Consider the following 21,399-nt stretch of genomic DNA (forward strand, 5'->3'; position numbering starts at 1 on the left):
CAGCGTAGACAAGGCTCTGGTGGCCTCTCCTCTGGGTATTTTTACCACCCTGTAAATTAAACTAATTTCAAAATAGCCTAAGGGGGTTCAGTGCCAAACTCCCATTGAAATTCAATGGGATTTGGGTGCCGAACTCACTTAGCCCCTTTCAAAACCCCACCCTAAATCTGCCAGTTCAGCACAGTCAGCAGTTGCTCAGGTGAACACTTTTGGGGTAAAATTCCTAGTGTAGACAAGGCTTTGAAGTTCTGTGCTAACTTCAGCCAGGCTTTGCCACAGAGCATTGCACTACCCCCAGGACAGGAGACACATGATATTCCTGCTTGGTGACCTGCTCAAGCCACAGCTGGAACCTCACCAAGGTTCAAGAGTCTTCTTTGATGGAAGGAGGTGACCCCTGTGCTCTGCTGCGGCTTGGCTAATGTAAACTCCAATTTGCATCTGAGATTCAGTCTCAATTCTGAGCACCTCTTGCTCCTGGGCATCTGGCTGAAAAGTGACATCCTCAATGCCACCGGGGTCTCGTTGTTGGACTCCGTGAACCAGAGTCCACCCAGCACTGAAGCGGGTTTAAGAAGCAGAAGAACGACTTTTAGTGCTGAAGCATAAAACATTTGATTTAACCACCACTGAAGTGCTACGGATTGGTAAGGCTGGATACGAGCTGGTTTACAGTCTGACACTGAACAGTCCCTACCTCCCACTTAAGACCCCATTTGAATCTGGAAACCCAATGTTCTATGGCAGGTGCCCCAAACGGTCAGCAGGTTCCAGACACTGAAAGGCCAGGGGTATGTATACATAGGCTCTGATGTTCGTGTTAGCTATATTTCCCCAACTCTTTTAAAGCCAGTCCCTCAAGCAGCCATTTGTTAGGCAAAATACTGCAGGACCTGGTCTCCTTCTGGTATTTCAGTTCCTGGGTGGCAGGACTGCGTGAAGATCAGGTCTCACATTATCTTTAGGGCACTGGCCAGTCACAGCTGGACTTTTGGCTAAGCTTCCAGGAAGCACCATGGTAGCAGGAAGCAGGGGCCTGATTAAATTTTCTTCTAATAAATGTGGACATTATAAACAGGCCCAAATTTCATCTCACTAGGCTGCCCCAAACTTCTGCTCTGAATACCGTTGAGCCGCAAAGTGGGCTCTAAGCCTGGGTCTGGATCGAAGCTACATGCCATTTTGGCTCAAGGGCAGGCCCTGTCCACTAGTGGCAGGAAACGCTTCTCGCCATGAGACCATTCAGAGCACTGCGCTGGGCATGCTGGGGTTGGGAGGGGGCTTTTCTTGAGATGTTTCCCTGCTGGATGGAAGATGCAAATGGAGCAGATTTTCCCCAGGAGAAGCAGACTGTTAGAAAAGCAGAGAGAGAGACAGACGCTTTTGCACATCAAAGGAAACGGGGTCCTGAGAGGCTTTCAGGGATACGCACAAATCGATAGTCTCCTTTTAAATACCAAGTGCATTTGTTTGAGTGCAGGGAGATTAGTCCCTCAGGATGGAAGTAGGATGGGGGACTATTAACAGACACGCTGACAGGAGGAAGGGGGAGTTCAGAAGTGTGCGGTTAAACTGCATGTACGTCCCTGGCTATCTGCTGGCCTCAGTGTAAGAGAGACTGTCAGGCCTCCCCACTATCTCTCAGCTTTAAGAAATCTCAGCAGCAGCAGCTAAATTAGCTGTATTCACATGAGACTCACTGCCATTTCCACTGGATTCTGAACAGCCGTATTTGCCCCTCAAAGTCACTAATGAAAGGGGGTCTTGTTTAGGGGTTGAAGCAGTGGACTGGGAGTCAGGACATCCCAGTCCATCCCTGGCTCTGTTGTAGACTTTGGCCAAGTCATTTAACCTTGTGTGCCTCGGTTTCCACAACCGCAGAGTGGGGATTATTATCTGCCTATGAATTTCTATTCTGCCTGGCAACGTAGATACTATCTCATCACACTGGGGTGGGAGGTTGTGCAGCTTAATTCGTTGTTTGTAAAGCAAAATCCTCCTAGGGAAGGGGAGATAGAAGGGAAGAAGATTGTAGCACTATGCATATGGCTTGAGGTGCAGGTCTTGTCTAAGACTCTTGAAATATCCCAGTATCCCTGATGGTTATATTGAAATGCCTGTTTTTATTTGGTTTCATTGGTCCAGTTTCAATAAAATCCTCAGGACCTTGCTACAAAAACAGGGCAATTTTTACCTATGTCCCTGTCTACCAAGCACTCTTCAGAGGTCCTTGGAACAGCCATCACAAATCTTGAGAATTAGAAGCAGGAGTGGCTTTGCATGACTGGACCTGTTTACACTCACCAAATAGGCATTCAAGGCTCACGGTCTGTTTAGGGAAGATTCTTTCACCCTCGGTGAGTTTGTTCTGCCACTCTCTGGTGAGCGAGTGGTGATCCTGGAACTGCTCTAGCTAGAACTTTGCTGCGTTACAAGACCTCAGCTCCAACATTCTGGAGCCTACAGTAACACATAAAGCCAACAGCCAGAGATGGGGAGGAGGCATGGAGTGTGTGGGTACTGTGAACAGATGCAAGTGGAAGGCTGCCTGGGGGTAGGCAGGAGAACGGAAAGCATCACATCCAGGACTAGATCAATGCCCAGTAGCATAATGCAAACCAGGCGTGACTCTTGGGCTGTGCCTACACTCTCCCACCACAGATGGGTCGTTTTCCCAGAGGCTTATTACAAACTATTAAAAACCCAGCATCAGCATGGGATAGTGCACAAAGCCCCAAGCCACCCAGATTGGTCACCTTCCCTAGTATGCAACAAGGCCCCGCTGCTGAGGCCCTTGAGAAGGGCTGGTGCCCATGGGCTGAACACCTTGTTCAGACTTCGACTTCATCTTTGGTCAGATGGTTTTTTCTGTTTTTAAGGTGAGGAGATACTGCTGCCACTCAGGTTTTGGGGTGTGTGGTTCTATGGTTAACTTAGGGCAAAGGCGCCTAGGTGAGGTGCCTGCACCAGTCCTCCAGCCGCATCTTCCAATTCCCCTTACGGGCACACAAACTCTCCCTGCCTCCCTCAGGTTTTGGTAAAGAGTGCAGGGAAGTCATCAAAGTCTCAATGTCCCCCCACAAACCTGGAGAAAATGGAAATTAAATACATCTGTTACACTCACCAAGGAGGGCACGGTCTGGTCAGGCACACTTTATTAATACTCCTGCAAATTAAAAGAAAAGACAGTTCACTATGGAAAAGCAAGAGGCAGCTTTACCGCCTACACCACAGCACCTCTTTGTGCCATAACACACAGCTACCACAACCATTCCTTGCATAAGTACAGGTTTCAGAGTAGCAGCCGTGTTAGTCTGTATCCGTAAAAAGAACAGGAGGACTTGTGGCACCTTAGAGACTAACCAATTTATTAGAGCATAAGCACCCGATGAAGTGAGCTGTGGCTCACAAAAGCTTATGCTCTAAGGAGCCACAAGTCCTCCTTTTCTTTTCACACCACCATACCGTGACCTGAACGAGAAACACACCATAAAGTTACAGGGACAAATACATTTTACAAATGACGAACGTCTTCAGCTCCATCCAGAGTGATTGCTCACCCCGAACAGCAGAGACCGTTAACGCCGGTGTGAGTTATCGCATTTCCTTAAAGCTTAGGTAGCCAAGGGACGGGTCTCAGCGGTGACAGCAGCAGGCTGCCCCTTGGATGGAACTTTAAGGCCTCAGCGGCTGCTGGCCCCCAGTGAGCAATGGTTTGGGGGCGCAGTGGCTCGGATGGGCATGGGAGCTTAGGCGAGTTTAAAAACGAGCTCAGGTCTTGCAGGGCTGGGCCGGCGCAGGAGGAAGGCTGGGGTGATTTGGAAGATGGCTTTATGTCTTTACAACCGTCCAGGGGGCATTAACCCGCAAAGCCTGCCATTTGTTACCATCAGCCTGAATGCTGCTTATCAGCTGTTAAGCGGGTCCTCCTGGGATCCCAGCCCCGATACTTGTTAGTTAAGTGGCTCTTAAGCTGCGCAGTAAAAAAAAAAAAACCATTCAGGGTGAAGAGCCACCATGTGTCACTGAAAGTTATTCTTGGAGGAGGGTTTTTTTCTGCTTGAAGACGGGCAGCTTGCAGCGCTCGGGGGTGCTCCCCGCCGTGGGCGGGCACCTCGCTGTCCGCAGCGCACGGCCAGGGCCCGCGGGAGCCCCAGGCAGGGAGCTCGCCCCTCGCAGCCCTCCCGGCTTGCCGAAGGAAAGGCAGCCCCAAGAACTCACCCGCGGGCTTCCTCCCCTCCCTGGTCCCTTCCTGCCGCCGCTCCTGCCTTCCTCAGAGCGGGGAGCGGCTGAGCTCGCAGCCCTTGGCCGGGCGCCCGGCTCGAGACCCGAGCTCGCCACCTGAAGCCAAAACTGGCAGAAGCTGCTAGAAAGTCTCACGCCCTGGGGCCGCTGAGGGTTTGTTCTGATGATGTGAGGCCTCGCGCTCGGTTTGTAGTGGCTGGTTGGAGTCTCTCCCCTCCCGCGCAGGGAGCTCAGAGAAGGTGTTTCATTAAACGCACCCGGCGTCCCGGTTTGTAATTAGGGCTGCTCCAAACACAGCGAAACCAAGTAGCCCCGCGTTTGGGGGTGGCCACTCAGGCTTGTCTTTCTACGGGCTGAGGGGTGGCTGGAGGATTATTTCCCTTCCCAGTGCAGGGGCCCTCTGAAAGCGGCCTCAGAAGCTGCGTCCCCACATGGGTCTTTTAGGCTCTGTCTGCACGTGGAGCTGGGGTGGGGGATTCCCAGCCAGCTCTCCATGAGCTAGCCCAGGGTAGCCGGTTGTGGCCACAGCAGCATGGGCAGCAGTGGGAGGGGCTAGCCACCCTTAGTACATCCCCTTGCCCCCACGCCCTGGGGGCATGTACTTAGGCAACAAGCCAGAGCTGTTGCCCACACTAATGCAGCTACATTACTATTTTTAGCAGGTGTAGAGTCTACCCCCAGCTAGGAATCACAGCCTAGCTCCACCTGTAGACAGAGCCTCAGGCTGCATGGGCACAGAGAACAGCAGGCTCTCTGAGTGCCCACTGGTGAAGGGCCGGGGAACATTATAAGCTGCACTGCAGCCAGGGAGAAGGTGTTTTTACTAACACGCTATCTGCACTGAGCAGCGTTAGCCAGGGCCCAAGAGTTCAAAAACCAGCCTGGTAAACCAAAATAAACATGGGTTTATTTTCACCTTGAAATGAACACAAACCCTGTTCCCAATGAACCCTCATCCCACACCAGCGTCTTATAGCAAACAAACAGAAAACTTAAAGGAAAGAAAGAGCATCCTTTAAGGAATAAGTGCAAGAGATTCTAAGTGATAACCAGGTAGGCAAGTGGATGACCAGGTGATTGTGGACATGAGAGGGAAAATGCAGAAAAGCTTTATTCAAGAACATGTGTCACAATGTTCATCACCAGGTAACACCACTAAACTGGAACCAATTATGTGTTTGAAATAGGACACACAGCAACCACACTCAAGATTTTACTTTGCTGCTAGTAATGAGGTGCTCTCCATGTGTCTCATTTCCTTTTTATTAAGGCTTTCAGGGGGCCTTTACAACATGTTTACATGCACAGGGGAGCAGCAACAGTTCAGATGAGGTCAAACAGATTTGCAAAATGCCAAAGCCAAACAGAAGCAAGCCGGAAAACTGAAAACTGGAGAGGTCAGAGAATGGAGTCAAGTATGCATCTGGGGGTAAGAGACTAATGCTCAATAAAATTACAACAAAGCTGTCCAGTCTCTAACTACAGAGAGCAGCAAGAAAGGAAAATGGATGTAATGCTCTGAGTTAGGCCAGAATGATTCACTGAGAAGAACTGTGTAGACCTGTTACATAGCAGACAACTGAGGAACAAAGGGCTCTCCCTCTGCATGAAGCTGGATTTCCTTGTTCTATATTCCCAAGGCTGGAGGTTCTGTTAGCCAAGTCTGACCAACCAACTGTACCAGCAGGCCATTCACAGGCACCAGCCCTCACAGAACTATTTTTGACAACTTGATGAACCACTGCCATGTCCCTATTTCTAAAGATCCGCAGGAATCCTTTCCTTTGCAACAGGGCTACCCAGTTCTCGTTGTGAAGTGTTCTGACTCTGACTCACCTTCATAGCTTTCTCTTCAAAGCACTTTTCAGGCATTAAAGTAGTTCTAACACCACCCCTATGATGCAGGAAAACATCATCCCCATTTCACAGAAGGGGGGACTGAGACAAAGAGGTGAAGTTAGCAGTCTGTGACAGCAAAGGCATGTAGACGGTCATCTTGTCATCCGGTTTTAATGGTCAGCATGGTAGCGATATGACCAATGTCTCCTGGGAGAGAGAGCAATAGGGGAATCGTCTACCATTTAAATTCTGTTGCGTTCCTTGTGGTATTCAAAGGAACTAACAGTAACCTGCAGCAATTTTGATCACCCAAGAAGTCTGAAGTCTCAAAAGATGGTGGCAAATTAATTGCTAGAGGTTACTTCACATCAGTTATTCCAACCCAAGCAGGATGGTCTTTTGTACCTCACCTGGCCTTCATCTAAGCTGGTGCTAGGACGGTGTGAAATAGGGAAGTTTGGAGGATAAAAATAAAACCAAGGCACTTATTTGGTCCAGACCATGCCCCATTTTTAGTGATCCACTTGCCCTAGCATGTGTGCTATACCAATTCCTATTTGGGGCTGAGAAGGATCTAAAGGAGCAGTATGTATGTGGCTGCAGCAAAGTTAAGCCCTCGTTTCTGTTGCTGCTTATCTCATATCCACTCCGTGGAGCTTAGAGGAGGCACTCAATCTCTCTGTGCAACTCACACTCACAATGCAAAAGTAATCAGCAATGCACTAATTATATGAGAAAGTCATTAGTCCTGGCCACTGAGGGTTTAATGGATTAAGTTATCAGTAATTTGCAATAGTTACTTTTTCAAAGTAATTTTAATAATATGCAATAAACACAACCTGACACCCCCACACTACAGACACACAATGCTGACTCCCCCACACACTGACAATGACACACTTACACCACACACACCAACACATCCACACCTTAAAGGAAACATACAAACCCCTGACACAGACTCAGACACACCTGCTCACAAGTAACACCCCGCTCCATCTCTCTCTCTCTCTCTCTCTCTCACACACACCCCACACTTAACCCACTCAACTTTGTGAAATCCAGTACCCATTCCAAATGACACACCCCAACTCCCCACTGACCGATACATACCAAACTGTAGTTTATTTAAAGTGTTACAAGAAAACATTGTCTTAAATAATGTCAGTCAGTCTAGGATCATGTTTATCACCACAGGAAAAAGAGAGAGCCCCTTCCAAATGGGACTCCTATCCAGTTGTGGTTCTGCACTGGGGCCCACTGGGATGCTGCTCCACTCAACGAAATAAGAAAATAAAAACCAGAGTAAAATGCAAGGACCTTAATTCCAAAGCGACGAGCCATTTACAGCGGCTAATGTAATGGAATAGCTCTTCCAGAGGAAGGGATCACATAGGTAAGGGAGGGCAGCTGCTCTCCTGCCCGACTGCACTGAGTACATTCCTAGAGGGGGTTCCAAAACAGCAGCAGCACAATGGCATAGTTGGAGAGTGTGGAAACCGTAGCCGGGCACTGACTGTTCAGAACAATAAACGCATGAGGCAACTTATATTTGGAACATTTTTTCTAAAAGCAAAGGTCCAATGAGAAGAGCCAGCGTGGTTAAAGCTTGTGCCTCATCGGGACCATTTCACATATTACTGGGAGTAGGACAGTAACTACAAGTGAACGGGCCACTTCTCTGGAGCTGTGGGAGAAGCAAAGGTGGGGGACATTTGAGATTTACAGTGAAAAACACCTTCTCTCAAGAGGGAGGTCAGCATAACAGAGTGAGCTCTGGCATACATGGCCCTGTTTCGGTCAATATCAGACCCTTCCAAGAATTCCCACGGCACCTCCCAAACGCCAACAGCTTAACTGAAAATAGCAACAAAAAGGACAACGAGAAAACATTAGGTTAACAGGTGCAAACTGAGTAAGGCTAAGGGAGCTGGTGTAACGACACATGGAGACAAACACAGACACTTGCAGTTGTTCTCTTGTGTGCAATGAACTCGGATCTGCCTGTGTGACCCTTCCAGCTCTGCTTCAGGAGCACACGCATTGCTGCATCTTCTCCATTACGTAGCGTTAGGGAAAGGGCCATAACTGTGGCTGTCCTTTCTACGGTTAGTTAATGGGGTTGTCCACACTAAGTGAAGAAACCACTGCAGGGACATTGACAGGTTGGTTGTCTGGCATGTCCTTGCAATGATGTCTGCATCCACACAGCCACTATGCTTATGGCTGAACTGTTTTGGTGAGTCCACCTGTGGTACATTCTGTGACACCTTAGGCATATGTCCCCTGTCCCCTGGCTAGCATTCTTCTGGGAGCAGGGGCTTTTGGGTAATTTCCAAACGCAAGATACAAATGCATTGTAGGATAGAGTTAGGAAGCTGGCTGAACCAGTGCAGCTGCAATGCTTGTGACTTCCCATCCACACTTTGGAGACAGCATTGTAGAATACATTGATTCAGACAGACCCGAACTAATGCAGGAGTTGCAACCAACCAGTACAACCAGCGCTTGAAAAACGTCTGGGATGGCTGTTGAGTGGGGGCACAAGTTGTTGTACGGATGCTGCGAGATTAAACGTGTCCCAGCCTACGATTTGTTGCAACACCTCTTTGCCTACTGTAGGCAGGGCCACAAGGTGACAATCCCAGAGCAAATTTTAAAGCGGTTTTCCTTACAATGTTCTTTGAGTTCTTTCATTGGGAAGAATCCTCCCCTTCACCAGCAGGCATAGGGGAACAACGGGTACTGGCTCCAGTCTGCCATGCTCCCATGGGCATGCCCCGAAGCCCCTTGAGTATTATAATCTGTGGAGAAGGGAGAATAGCTCATTGCCCTGTACTGGCTGTGGGAAGGTACCATCCATTGGCCTAGGCCTTGCTCAGTGCCATATGGATTGTACATTGGACCTCGGGCCCCTGGTTTCCCAGCAGAGTCTACCGCCATGTTGACCATCCCAGTATAGTCCTGTGGAGTGGGTAGTGGAGGGGGGAGTGTAGGCAGGTTGGTGAAACCTTCTGACAGCTGTTTGGCATCTTGCTCGGGCACCGTAGCTATATCCACTCGATGGGATCTGGCCCGGAATTCATTTAAAGCGAGGATGTCACGAGCGGGAGCCTGCTGTGTATCCCCATTGTCGTGGAACCTGAGCCCAGAAGGTAGAGAGAAGAGGAATGAGTCAAACCTACCCCGGCATAACATTCTTGAATTAACCAACACTATTTGTGGTTCAAAGCTTGATCCAGGGAAGTGGGGGAAGCCAACAACATGGGGCAGCTGCCTCCCCATTAAGTTTTAAACATTAGCTATCCTTCTGAAACAAGTGCACTTATTAAACTTATCTGTTTCTGTATTTGCCCTCCTGCTTATCTACCTACCTCCATCCCTGTGCCCTCTTCCTGTCACTCTGCCCCTACCTCTCTCTATCAGGAAGCACTGGGTCTCTCTCATGGATAAATATCCCATAAGGAGTCAGGCTGCAAAAGGGACAAGCCAGTCCGTTCCAGTAAGTATGGGGAGGACCCGGACCCGGACCCAGACCCTGCCCACTACACATGAACAGCTGGGGGGTGAGATTCACCTGTATGTCTGGTAGGAGGAAGGTGTTGGCACTTGCTGCTCTCTGGCAGTTGCCTCTCTTTGGTCTGCTGGTGCTGGTGATGCTGCAGGGATTGAGTGGCTGCCATTCTGCTCTGAGACCCAGAAGGGATACCCGCTGCTGACAGGAATGGAATTACTCTCTTCCTTCACCTCCACGTTCTCATCCTTCACAAAATCTGACTCACAACAGGGGAAAGAAAAAGAGAAAAAAGGAGAGAGGGGGAAGAGAGAAACCAGAGCTCAGTAATGGTGGGTTTGCAGTTAGATGCAGGTGGAGGTCCCCCAGACAGAACGGGAGGTCGGCGGGTTAAGGCGTTTGTAAATAGTCTAAAATGTCTAATAATTAGGAGGAATCTTCCTATGTTCCATTAATCAGAAACAAAGGGCGAGTGTTTTTCTAATCTCTCTCTCATTCTCAGTGTGAGATTCTGGAGACCGTTACAGGCAGACTAGGGATTCAGCTGGAAATCAGAGATTGAAAAGACCCATAAGGGGTTAGAGCCTCCCAAGCTGTTGCTGGTCACATGGTGCTGGCTGGCTGACTCCTCCGCCTCTCTAAACTGCACTAAAAGGCAGCTACAAAGACACACTATATTTCCCTAATATTCCTCTTTCCACAGCTGTAGCTGCCATAGCAGTGTTATTAGATCATCAGTGGGAAGGGAAGCGGCTTGTGCAATCATAAGTGGGAGGGGAGGGGTTTACCAGACAATCTCTACAATATGGGCCACACTATGAACATTTCGAGCATCCCTGTTTTAAGGCAATGTGTCTGTCATAGGAAGACCCTTGCTCCGGAAGCCCCCCTGAGGCTGGCTGCAGCACAACACGCACAACTGCCTCAGTTTCTCCTTCTGTTTGCCCATGAAAAGAACACAGACCCTCAGAGCCCAGTTCAAAGCCTGCTTCTGTGCATAATTTATTCCTGTACACCAGTGCACTAGTTCCCCCCAAACCTTGCAGTAAGACCGTTCTCAGCAAACCCACAGTAAAGATATAAAGGTGGAACCATTTTCCCATTCCTCTCTTCAGGAAACACATCTCCAGGTCCCTCACCCAGAGTCAACAGCAGCATTGTGTGCCCAGTTTCTTTGCCCCTGCTACAGGGCACCGCTCTCCAGGTCATCCGCCTGAGAGCAACCAGACGCCTGCATCTATCACAGCCCCCAAGTCAGGTCTCCTGCGAGCGAGCTCCTCACAGCGTTCCACTCTCCTTCTCCTGTTTAGAAAAGGTCTCTCCAGGACCAGCCCCTTGTTATGGGTGTCCTCATATCAAGGGATCCCTGCAGCATTCCCACTCCCCAAGCCTCCTTGCCTATGAGTCCTATGCTTGCTCAGGGCACGTCCCTTCCTTAGGGCACGTCCCGGATTTGGCCTCCCCTGACCAAGCTGGAGCTTCCCCTTTTGTGTAAGGGTCACTGTCCAAGCCTTCCGCTCGTCAGGGGTTCCCAGCAGTTCTGCTCCAGTTCTCCTCACAACTCAGCTCTCTCCCACAGGGCTCCTCTAGCTCTGTCCCAAGCAACTCTTGCCAGTGCTCCCTGTCTCTGTCTGAGCCTCAGGCAGCTCTCACCCGTCCCTCCTGTGTCTGACTGTGCTCTCCAGGTCTCGGACAGCTCTCAACCGCCAATCTCCTCACTTCAGGACCCAGCTGCCCTCTTTTAAGCCCAACTGGGAGTCAGCTGACCAGTCACAGGTGCACTGGCCTCTTGCAAGGCCAGTGTCACCCTGTGACACTGTCCATCTCCTGCCAATGCCAGGTTGTTCCCTACAGGACATTTTCTAGTCCATTGTCCAGTCTAATTGTAAAGGTTTCCAGCATTGGGGCTTTCTCCACATCCCATGGGAGACTCTTCTGCAACTGACTGGAGTGGAAGAAGGTAGTTATTGTGTATTACAAATGTTTTCTTACATATTTCTCTCTGGAAAGCAACCTATAAACAGCAGCATACAAATCCTAACAGGAACTCCCTGTGCTGTATGCTAGATGCTCCAGTTCTTTCCCTCATGAGTACAAAGATTCCTCCTTCGAATGGGGGTCCGGTCTTCCTGCTTCACACCCCTGCCCCATTTTGTGGCAGTTAATGAAGAGCCAGATCAGCCCAACAGATTACAATTTTATGTCCCTATCCTGAGTCTGAACCCTGTAGTGGCATGTCAGAAATTGCTTAGATCAAAAAGCCAATGTAGTTGGCTCTCCATCCCTGTCACCAGTCAGCGTGCTGCCCTTCCACTGTGCCTGGCCAGCACATAGCTGCAGTTCCTCCTTACACCCGCTGGCAATGCTGCAACCTCTACCGTCCAGAGATTGGACAGTAGCTTTTCTGAGGTCCCCTTTGTTGCTCCTGCCTCCACCACCCATCCATCTGCCTCATTCCTCACCTACCTCTCCCATGCTGCTCTGCCTGTTCTCCCTTGATGCCCAGGACCCCACATCCCAGCTGCCACCATGTACTTGACCCTTACTCCTTCAGGCTATACCCCCAACTACCACATATTCCTGACCCTTTGCTCATGAATTAAGGTGTGAGAGTTAACATTCCGTTTCTTTTCTACTCAAAAAGACCTGCAGTGTCCTCTAAAATCCCTGCCCTTGAGGCCCAGGATTTACAGGCCTGCTGGTGAACATGGCCCTGTGCAGAAAGAAGCTTTAGCAGAGCTGTGTTAATGCCTCTTTTCCTCCCCTTGGCATGGTCCCTGTTGGTGAGCGCCTCCCCAGGCTTGTTGTTGCCAATATTACCAGATTCCTCAGCACCAGATTCTGTTTCTTCTGGCTGCTTCCTCTTCTGGCCTTTGGCTGGACTAAGTTTCTGGCCTTTGGTTCGCCCTTCCCTGGAAAAGAACAATGTCTGGAGGCAGTTCATATGCAACCTTCCTACCCAGGTCCCTGTGCTGGGGACTCTGGAGCAGACACAAAACCCTATTATGCTGGGGGAAGCAGAAAGGCCAAGTACCCGTCAACATCTGCAGAAAGAGAGGGTAGTGGTTGATGTCTCCCATGTTTTTGAAGCTGCACGTTGGCTGGCAGTGCACCAACACAACAGTGGTGTTGACTTCTTGGGAATGTATGTGTCCAATGAGGTGCAATTAGTCGTGCTGGCTGCCACTAGAGAATAGGGATCAGGGAGAAAGACTGAATTACCCCACCAGGATTCAGGCACTAGGACTAATCAGTGAATGGATTATGAGTTTTACAAAATGCTCCGTGACACCGGAAAACCTCAGCGCTGGAGGTTTGAACAGTGATTTTGTGAAAACGGTCCAACATCACACATACATACCATAAAATGTTGTGGGGCTTTTGTTTGAAAGTGGGACCATTTCTGAGGGAACGTGGATCCAATTTAACTCAAAAATGGTCCTAGTCAGTGAAAAACAATCTTGAAATTTTCACAATATTCTTTGGATGAAAATCAGTTTTGACCATTTCTCCAAAACTCAAGGCATTTTCCAGGCATGAAAAAAAAACTGTAAATATTTTCATGAAAAGTTTTGATTCTAAACATCCATAGTTTCACTCCTTTCTTCTATCTGCTTTCATTTGCTCTTAAGTTTTCCTGTTATCTCAAGCACTGCCCTCAGGCCTGACAGAAGTCCTCCCTGGAGGTGGCATCCAACTTTCTCTTCACAGTAACTGGGGGGAAAGAGGAGGATGGGAGGAACCTATATCTTAGAGTTAAGCTGACACCAAACAGGGGCAGTGATCTACAGCTGATCCTCCATTTCAAGTGTTCTCAAACTGGGGGTTGTGGGGTTATTACATGGGGGGTCGCAAGCTGTCAGCCTCCACCCCAAACCCTGCTTCACCTCCACCATTTATAATAGTGTTAAATATTTTTAAAAAATGTTTTTAATTTATAAGGGGGTGGGTCTCACTTAGAGGCTTGCTTCTGTGAAAGGGGTCAGCAGTACAAAAGTTTGAGACACACTGCTCTATTCGGTCAGGAGAGTGTCTACCTTCGAGTGTTCTTCCCATGTTCCCGGAATCCCTTAGCAAATGGGTTGTTGTCAATCTTGAGTTTTGTGATCTACAAGTAGACATGAGATCCAGTATTAGAATGCGCAGCTGCCCATGGTGCCATGTTTGTTTTGTACCACTCTGAAGCAAGATCCCTGGCACTAACAGCTGTTCTATGGATAAATATCTATCCTGTGGTCTCCATCTGAGTGCCTCGCAGCTTTCCTGTATTTATCCTCACAACAACCCGCTTTACAGAAGGGGAACTCAGGTGCGGAGAGAATAAGTGACTTGGGCAAGTTCACACAGGAGGTCTGTGGCAGAGCAGGCAACTGAATCTGGGTCTCCCAGGTGCCAGATGAGTGCCTACCCACTGGTTTATCTTTTCTCTCCACATTAATTTAAAATTTAATTTCAATTTCAAATTCAATTTAAGCAGCAATAAAGGCCCCACTTTAAGTCGTCAGGTACAATAAATTCAGAATCTGCAAAGTACTAAAACACCAGCGCTAGAGATCCATGCAATACTGTACTCAAATTGCTGGAGAAATGTCCCTCCATCTCCAGCTGATAGAGATTTCTCTACAGGAGGTGCACAGGTGACAAGGGGTGACAGGGGTACTTGTGGGCCACAAAGGGCAATGGAGGATCTTTTCCCTTGGGAGCAGGTTCTGGTGTTAGGGACAGGGTATTTCCGAGGGAGCGGAAGGCTGGTCTCCTACACTCTACCTGCTCATTTTGGTAGGCAGTGACAGAGGTGAAGACAGTCTCAGGGAAGCTGAACATCTGGAAGATGCTCCAGCGGGCACTGAACAGGTCGTCTGCCTGAACGATGTGGAAGCGAGGCTTGTAGCGGTGCATGGAGTGAAGGATGATCTGGTGGAGAGGGAGAGAGGAAGAATTCCATTTGCAGCTTGGCTCAGTAGGCTCGCTATTACCATATTCTGTAGTTGCCAACCACCCCTCAACTGTGACCAAGTCTTCTCTGTGATCATTCAAGCTCCATCGGTCTTTAGTCATGGGTGTTTTCTGAGGGAACCCAGGAACTGGGGTCTCCTCGGATATTCCGGCATGTGGCATCATAAACCGAGCCCATCTCTGGAAGCTGGTGAAAGGGGGAATATTGCACATTCTGAGTAGGGTGCCTCCATCTTCTAGTTGCACGGCTAGGGCAATAAACCTCGTGGCCTTGCAGTGGGGGTAACAGAGTGTGGAAGGAAAGAAGTTTTAGCCTTCCTCCACTTGACCTGCTACCATATCCTGAGTCAATGCTTTGAATCATCAAGAGCCACCAAACCTATGGGGCTACAGTCAATAGGCTGAAGAGTCTGTACTGCCTACAGATACCCTGGCCCTGCAGCACAAACCCTCCCACAGAGATGTCATACTGCACATTTCCCATGTGTGCAAAGGGAGTTTTCACACAAGTTTCCAAATCATGTAATCTCTCATGACACCGACATTCTATTTGGAACCGAATCCCCCTTCCCGCAAATTCCGAGATAACAAGTTCCAGGGAGCAGAGACAAACCCAGCTCCCATCTTACGTGTCCGTGTTGATCCAGGGTATTGTTGGTGAGCTTCAGCTTTTGGAAGGAGACAGGTTCTTTCATCCAGTGGCTGCCGGGAGCTGGAGAGTCTGGATGGATGTATGTACGACAGGGGAGCTGTGGCTCTGCTTTTCCAGCAACTTCCCACTGATCCTTATTCCACTGGGGAAGGCAAAGCAGGAAATCCCGTATCAAAGCAACCGTGACTCCAGCGCCTTTGCTTCAATGCTTCAGGCTGTGGAGCAGCGGTGCCCAAACTTTTCCTGTCATGCCCCCCCTCACCAGTAATGGAGTCTGTCCGCATCCCGCCTCCATTATTGCACAGCCAAGGCTTCCTCAGCAGAGGAACTTGGGCTGAAGGCAGAGCTGGGGGTGGGTGGGATAGCTCAGTGGTTTGAGCGTTGGCCTGCAAAACCCAGGGTTGTGAGTTCAATCCTTGAGGGGGCCATTTAGGGATCTGGGGCAAAAATTGGGGATTGGTCCTGCTTTGAGCAGAGGGTTGGACTAGATGACCTCCTGAGGTCCCTTCCAACCCGGATATTCTATGATTCTATGAACTGGGGACGAGGGAAGAGCTGGCCTAGGGGCAGAGAAGGAATGAGGGCTAAGCTAGGTTGGGGGCGGAGCGGAGCTGCAGCTGCAGGTGGGGCCTGATCAGAGCCGTGGCTGGGGCCGGAGCTGGGCTGGAGCAGAGTGGGGCTTGGTGGCACTCCCTCCCTGCCCCCCATGGGGGTTGGGCATGGGCCTCGCCGTGTACCCTGCTGAATGTTGCTGAATGTGCCTCCTATGGGGGTGCACCCCACAGTTTGGGGACCACTGCTGTGGAGATCTCTGACACTGGAGCATGACTGACTGCTGTCACAGAGGCACTATATAATGCTCCCATGTCACTGTCCAAGTTCAGGCCCCAGTTGCTCTCTCTCTCCCCTACCTTCAAAGCACTTTGCAAAAATTAAGTAACTAACAGCTGCACGGTTATTGTGTCTGTGATTCAAAATGAAATTTGCAGAGTTTACAAATTTTAAAAAAAGGTTATTTTTCTAGCAGCTAGCTGAATCTATCTGCAGTGCTGGCAAATGGTGGCTGATTCAAAAAGAAGCATAAATCCTCCAGAGATCATCTAATGTGCAGTGCTCTGTGGGGCATTTATTCCTAACCCGGGCTGGTGAGCAACTAGTGCTTGGAGCATACAGATGGATTTGTCCTGTGCAGGGGGCCAGGACACAAGCCCCATTTAAGATGTATGATGGCTTCAGTGGTGCCTAGGCTTTACACTGCAGAGGGGTTGATTTCACTAAGCAGAAAGAGCAGACAGAATAACTTTTTAAAAGTATTTACCTTGTACCTGAAGTTGTCCATCGGCACAAAATCCACCAGCATGAGGTACTTAGCATAAGGGATCAAGCCAGTGACTTTGACTTTGCACTGCGGAAACATTCGTCTGAAGAAAAAATAAATTCGACATTATAAAAACTATTTGGGTTTCCTTTAATGGCCCAGTCAGGTATTAGGTCTTGGTTGCTCTCTGTCAGGTAAACTGCTGGTGAGAACAGCACTAGTGGAGCTGTGAGCATTTTTACCAGCCTATTGTCTAATCCAGCTCCGAGCAGGTCTAGATGACACAGTGGTTAAAAGGCCAGCAGTTGCAGGCGGCCTGTCTATTCTAGTGCTCCTACTGTTATAACCCCCATAATGCAGCAGTGGGAAATTTAAGAACAAGTTAGTGTAGCCCAGGTTTCAGGCTTACACTGTTTCTAGTCCTGGTGCAACTGTAGCAGAGATGGAAAACAGCTTAGAAACAGTTCTGTGTAGGTGGCACCCATTTGAAAATCTATCTAGCTCTCTCCTAGCAAGTCCCCACCACCTCCATTCCTCTTTGTGACCCTGAAAGAGTCTTTAGCCCCTAGGCTGTAAGGACTTGTCTCCCAGCTCTCCCTACCCACTGAAGATCCTGTGTCAGGTCTCAGAGGCTCTGGCACCCTCTCTGCTGGCTTCTTCTTGCACAATGAATTAAAATTCCACATACTCTAGCTGTAAGCTCCAGAATGTATCATGCACTCCAGGGCATGCAGGATTTCAATTTAAGAGCAGCCTGGGCCCCAGATCCTGTCTTTTCCTTGCCTTGTTCTTGTTCACAGACACAGAACGAATGCCATACATTCAGCTCTCATCTTCCTTTGCAGTGTCCATCTTGAGTGCCAAGTCCCCAAGCTGGCCATCAAGAATATCCCAAATCTTTAGTCTATCAACGAGCCCCAGATCAGCTTTTTGTCTATTATATTCAAATGATTTGCCTGCAATGCAGCATCAATATGTGCTCATGAGGCAAGTGGGATCTCATACGCAATCCTTGTGTGCCAGCTTCACAGCAACGGGGAGGGGACACTGAAACTGCTACATACAGGAGCTACCGAAAGGGGTTTTTCAGGGCACCAGGCCGTGCTTAAATTGTGCCAGCGCTGAGCCCTGGCACCTCTAGGCTTGGCAGTTCATACCCCTGGCATCTCTGGGCTTGACGCATCAGTTATAAAAATAAAAAATTGCTTGAGCCCCAGCACCTCTTTCATTAAAAAATTAACCACTGGCACCAGATGCTCAGTGACCTGGGTGATATTCCTAATTTAGAGTTTATGAGCCTTCAGTAAACCCTGATGCTGCACTTGTTCTGCAAGGAACTGGGAAAGGGAAGGAGAAGGGTAACAATATAATCGGCTTAAAAAGCAACCGAAGAGTGGCCTTTCCAAAAGTGACATCGTAGGAAAGCTCTGGAATGCAGTTTGCAGAGAGAGGGCATATGCTGCTTTCTGGCCTTCCTTACCTGCCAGACTTGGTGATGATCATCTCAGTTCCTACTTGATGAAACTGCACCCAGAGGTCCATGTCTTCTAGGGTAACCACAATGGAGCTCTGAGGGTAAGACTCCAGGCTGGAGGAAGGAAGTGCATCACACTGAGCTTTCACATCTACCAGGAGAGAGTAAAGAGGATACCTCAGACAGTAAGGAGGAAAGTCAACATGAAATAGCACCATAATGCTTCAGGAGACACAGCTTTGGGAATCAGCATCAATACCAGTTCCTCTCAGTGTCAGTGCCTGAAAATGTCCAGTTGCAGAGTTTCACATGCTGATGTAGTAGACTGGTCCAGTGTACGTCGTCACCACTCCACCTAGTGACTGGCCTCCCAGAACTATTCAACCACTTCTATATCACAGCTTATGGAGCTTTCCTTTAGTTCCGATAGTAGAAACCTACTTTTTTAGTGCTGTAGATGCCCGGTTTATTCCCACTAACAACGGTGGAGTCTCTGTGTGGTGTGTGGTCACAATGGGCTACACTGAGATAACTTGCCTGCAAAGACCTTTGGCTACCCTGGCTCAGTAAACAGACAGGTTGCCTGTTGAAGTTGTTTTTCAGGGGGCAATATCCACGTTGGTCGAGATTTAGGCTCCGTACATTGGGGTAGTCAATTGGCAAACTGCAGGCCAAATCCAGACCACCAGATGCTATTATGCAAAATATTTTTATTTATTTACTTATTTACTTATTCTTACCTTTATTGTTATTGCCATGTGAAAAATGTTTCTCTAGAGTCTGGACCTTGACAATACTTGGACCAAGAAATCTGGACCTTGACAAGAAATAATTGACTACCCCTGCCGTACATCATGCTAAGTTTACTTGTTCTATTCAGTACTCAGACGGGGATCCACAATGCTGTACATTTCACTCTACCAGTGTTCTTATGTTCTTGTGAATACAGACTAACATGGCTGTTACTCTGAAATATGTAATCACGGTCACACAAAATATTTTATAGGGAGAGAGTAAATTGAAAACTACGAAAAATGGGAAGATTTTAAGTGGCATGGAGGGGAAGGGGAGAGAATGCTGGATCGACGGGGTGAAGTGCTTATGAAGTGACATAAGCAATCCCAGAGGACAGTGAAAAAAGGACAGATAGAAGAGCCAGACCTGAGGAATGAAGTTGGTAGATAGACAAGAGATCAGAAAGGGAGGGCAGAGCTAGACCATGGAAGGCCATTTTGAAATGTATTTGCTAGGGCTAGGAAGTCAGTTAAAAGGGTGGAGAATGGTCCCATGTGCAATACAGCTTCAACCATGCCAGGGGAGTCATTCGCAATATGACTCCATTTTATAGTGCAGTCAGGGATTAACTATGTTCCTGAGCCATATGGACCTCTGAGCAGGCATCTATCCCATAGATGGGATCCTATTCTTACAGAAAATTCTAAATTCAGGTGAGTGACCAGAAAGCCAGAGATATGGGACTTCACAGAGACTGAGAGGCAGTCAAATCGGCAAGAAGCAAAGGGATCACTCAGTAATTCCCTTTGAATTTTTTTAATAGAGATCTCAAATCATGCAAACACTTTTGGGAAGGTATGGCACAACTCATATTTTCAGAGAGACAAAAAGTTGGTTGCTTTTTCCCTTCCTATATTTCAGCCCAAACACCTGGGAGAGCATGTCTGAACCTGATGGTTTCCCCCGTAAAGTAACTTTGGGATGTGAAAGGTCTTTTTGCTCTTTGCAGAAGCGCTAGTTTACCTTCTAAATTATATGCACCTCATGGCTAGTTTTTGGATGAAGGAATGTTTTGCTCAGTATTTGTAGACTGTGGGAAAATAAAGCTCACTTGCTTGCCATGAAATGACATTTTAATTTTTCACCATAACCTTGTTTCATTTGGGGATGTTCTCCCCACACTGGTCTGACATACACTCTAATTCCTGTTGTTCTGAGTGACCTGGTAATGACACAATAGAGCCCAATATTGTTAGGGAATGTTTTGGTCTTGCAGAGTATAGCGAATTCAACTGCGCTTTAAACTTTGTTCCTGAACTGTGTAACAACCCTAAGTACAAGGCTGTCGCAGAGTTTGGAAACAGTTAAAACATGATTCAGCCCCTTTACACTATAAGACCAAAACACATTTTAGTCATGTCAAAGGCTACTGTGGTGAAATGTGATCCCCCATCACAGTAATTATAAATGTTATTAAAGCTAATGTTAAAATTATATAATACACAGGTTAATACACTGTAGACAGGATCACTAATGCTATCTGATGAAGTCTGGACCCAAAGCCCAATTCCATTCCTTGGTCTAAAACCTGACCACACTGAAGTTAGTGGCAAAACCCCATTGGTTTCTGGCGGGTCAGGGTTTGGCCCATGGTCTTATGATAATGTTGGTATTAATCAAATATCTGTGACTCTTCATTTGAAGGTATTCAGAACAGCAATGCTGTCATCAGGTTAACAAAAGCAGGTCCACTTTTGCTTAACAGAGAGTGATACATTATCAGCCATCCACAGCCATTTATTTTAACAGAGGATTGTCTCAGCCTGCATCAGGTCCTATATAGAAACAAGGGAATTTGTCACCTCATTACAACTTTCCTGAGCAACATCTTTAAACAAATACACATGGAAAGTAGCCAATTATTTCCAGGGAAAGCAGACCATTTTCAGGATACATCTTTCCATGCAAGAAGTCCAGTACAAACTAAACAGGTTGTTTCCACAAGATTAGGATGCAAACACCATTTAAACACAATTCTGACAGTTTGCAAAGGCTTTTAGGTGTTTAAAAAAAAAAAAGAAAAAAGGGCCCTCCACCCTTAGACTTTTTCTGCTTTGATCCAACATTAATGAACTGGCTAAGAAGTGACACCTAATTGGCTCACTAACATTAGCCTGTTAACATCTTCTTACTAAGGCTTTTCTCATATCCTCTAGCAGAGACATGAAAGCTGCAATGAGATTGTGCATTTTGTTGTTCAGTGCAGAGCACATATTAAAAGGAATTACAATAAAATTGGGCTGATTTTCAACAAGCCACTGTCCAGAAACAGATACGTGCAAACAGATTCGATTGAATTTATAGATTACAAATGATAGGTAATAATAATTCCTTTCCCCAACTATATTCTACAGTTAGCATTTTTGTAAACAAATTCAAGACCAGCAAATGAGATACTGGGAAAAATTCTGGAAGTCCTTACTCATGGAAGACATATGGTGAAGTCAATGGGAATTAAACTCAGTGAGAGTTTTGCCTCAATAACTATTGAATTAAAAACCAAATACAGATCTCAGAATCAGGCTCCATAGGAATGAACCCACAATGAGTGAAATACTGTAGAAAACAGCAGCATGGCCATATTTATAATCAGCAGTGGGGCAAAG

At 47.8% G+C, this 21,399-nt stretch overlaps 1 protein-coding gene across 1 annotated transcript; it reads right to left on the reverse strand.

Moving 5' to 3' along the window:
• Window positions 1-7,390: 7,390 nt before the first annotated feature.
• Window positions 7,391-18,216, reverse strand: LOC102942400 (T-box-containing protein TBX6L). Its single transcript, XM_007063744.3, has 8 exons — window positions 18,005-18,216; window positions 16,525-16,627; window positions 15,184-15,348; window positions 14,366-14,512; window positions 13,636-13,706; window positions 12,419-12,510; window positions 9,662-9,857; window positions 7,391-9,226 (listed from the first exon to the last, which is right to left on the reverse strand). The coding sequence occupies exons 1-8, from the start codon at window positions 18,214-18,216 to the stop codon at window positions 8,800-8,802; spliced, it is 1,413 nt and encodes a 470-aa protein (XP_007063806.3). The 3' UTR covers window positions 7,391-8,799.
• Window positions 18,217-21,399: the final 3,183 nt, after the last annotated feature.

Source organism: Chelonia mydas, chromosome 15 (genome assembly GCF_015237465.2).
Source record: "Chelonia mydas isolate rCheMyd1 chromosome 15, rCheMyd1.pri.v2, whole genome shotgun sequence".
NCBI classification, from domain to species: Eukaryota; Metazoa; Chordata; order Testudines; family Cheloniidae; genus Chelonia; species Chelonia mydas.

What these genes read in the sequence shown, in the direction of transcription:
- LOC102942400 (XM_007063744.3), bottom strand. Translation starts at nt 18,216, where the DNA reads ATGGTGCTATTTCATGTTGACTTTCCTCCTTACTGTCTGAGGTATCCT. An exon ending in TGGACAACTTCAGGTACAAG is followed by an intron (nt 15,349 to 16,524) that starts GTAAATACTTTT and finishes TGCCTTCCCCAG; the next exon opens with TGGAATAAGGATCAGTGGGA. An exon ending in TCCTCCTACCAGACATACAG is followed by an intron (nt 9,227 to 9,661) that starts GTGAATCTCACC and finishes TTCTGGGCTCAG; the next exon opens with GTTCCACGACAATGGGGATA.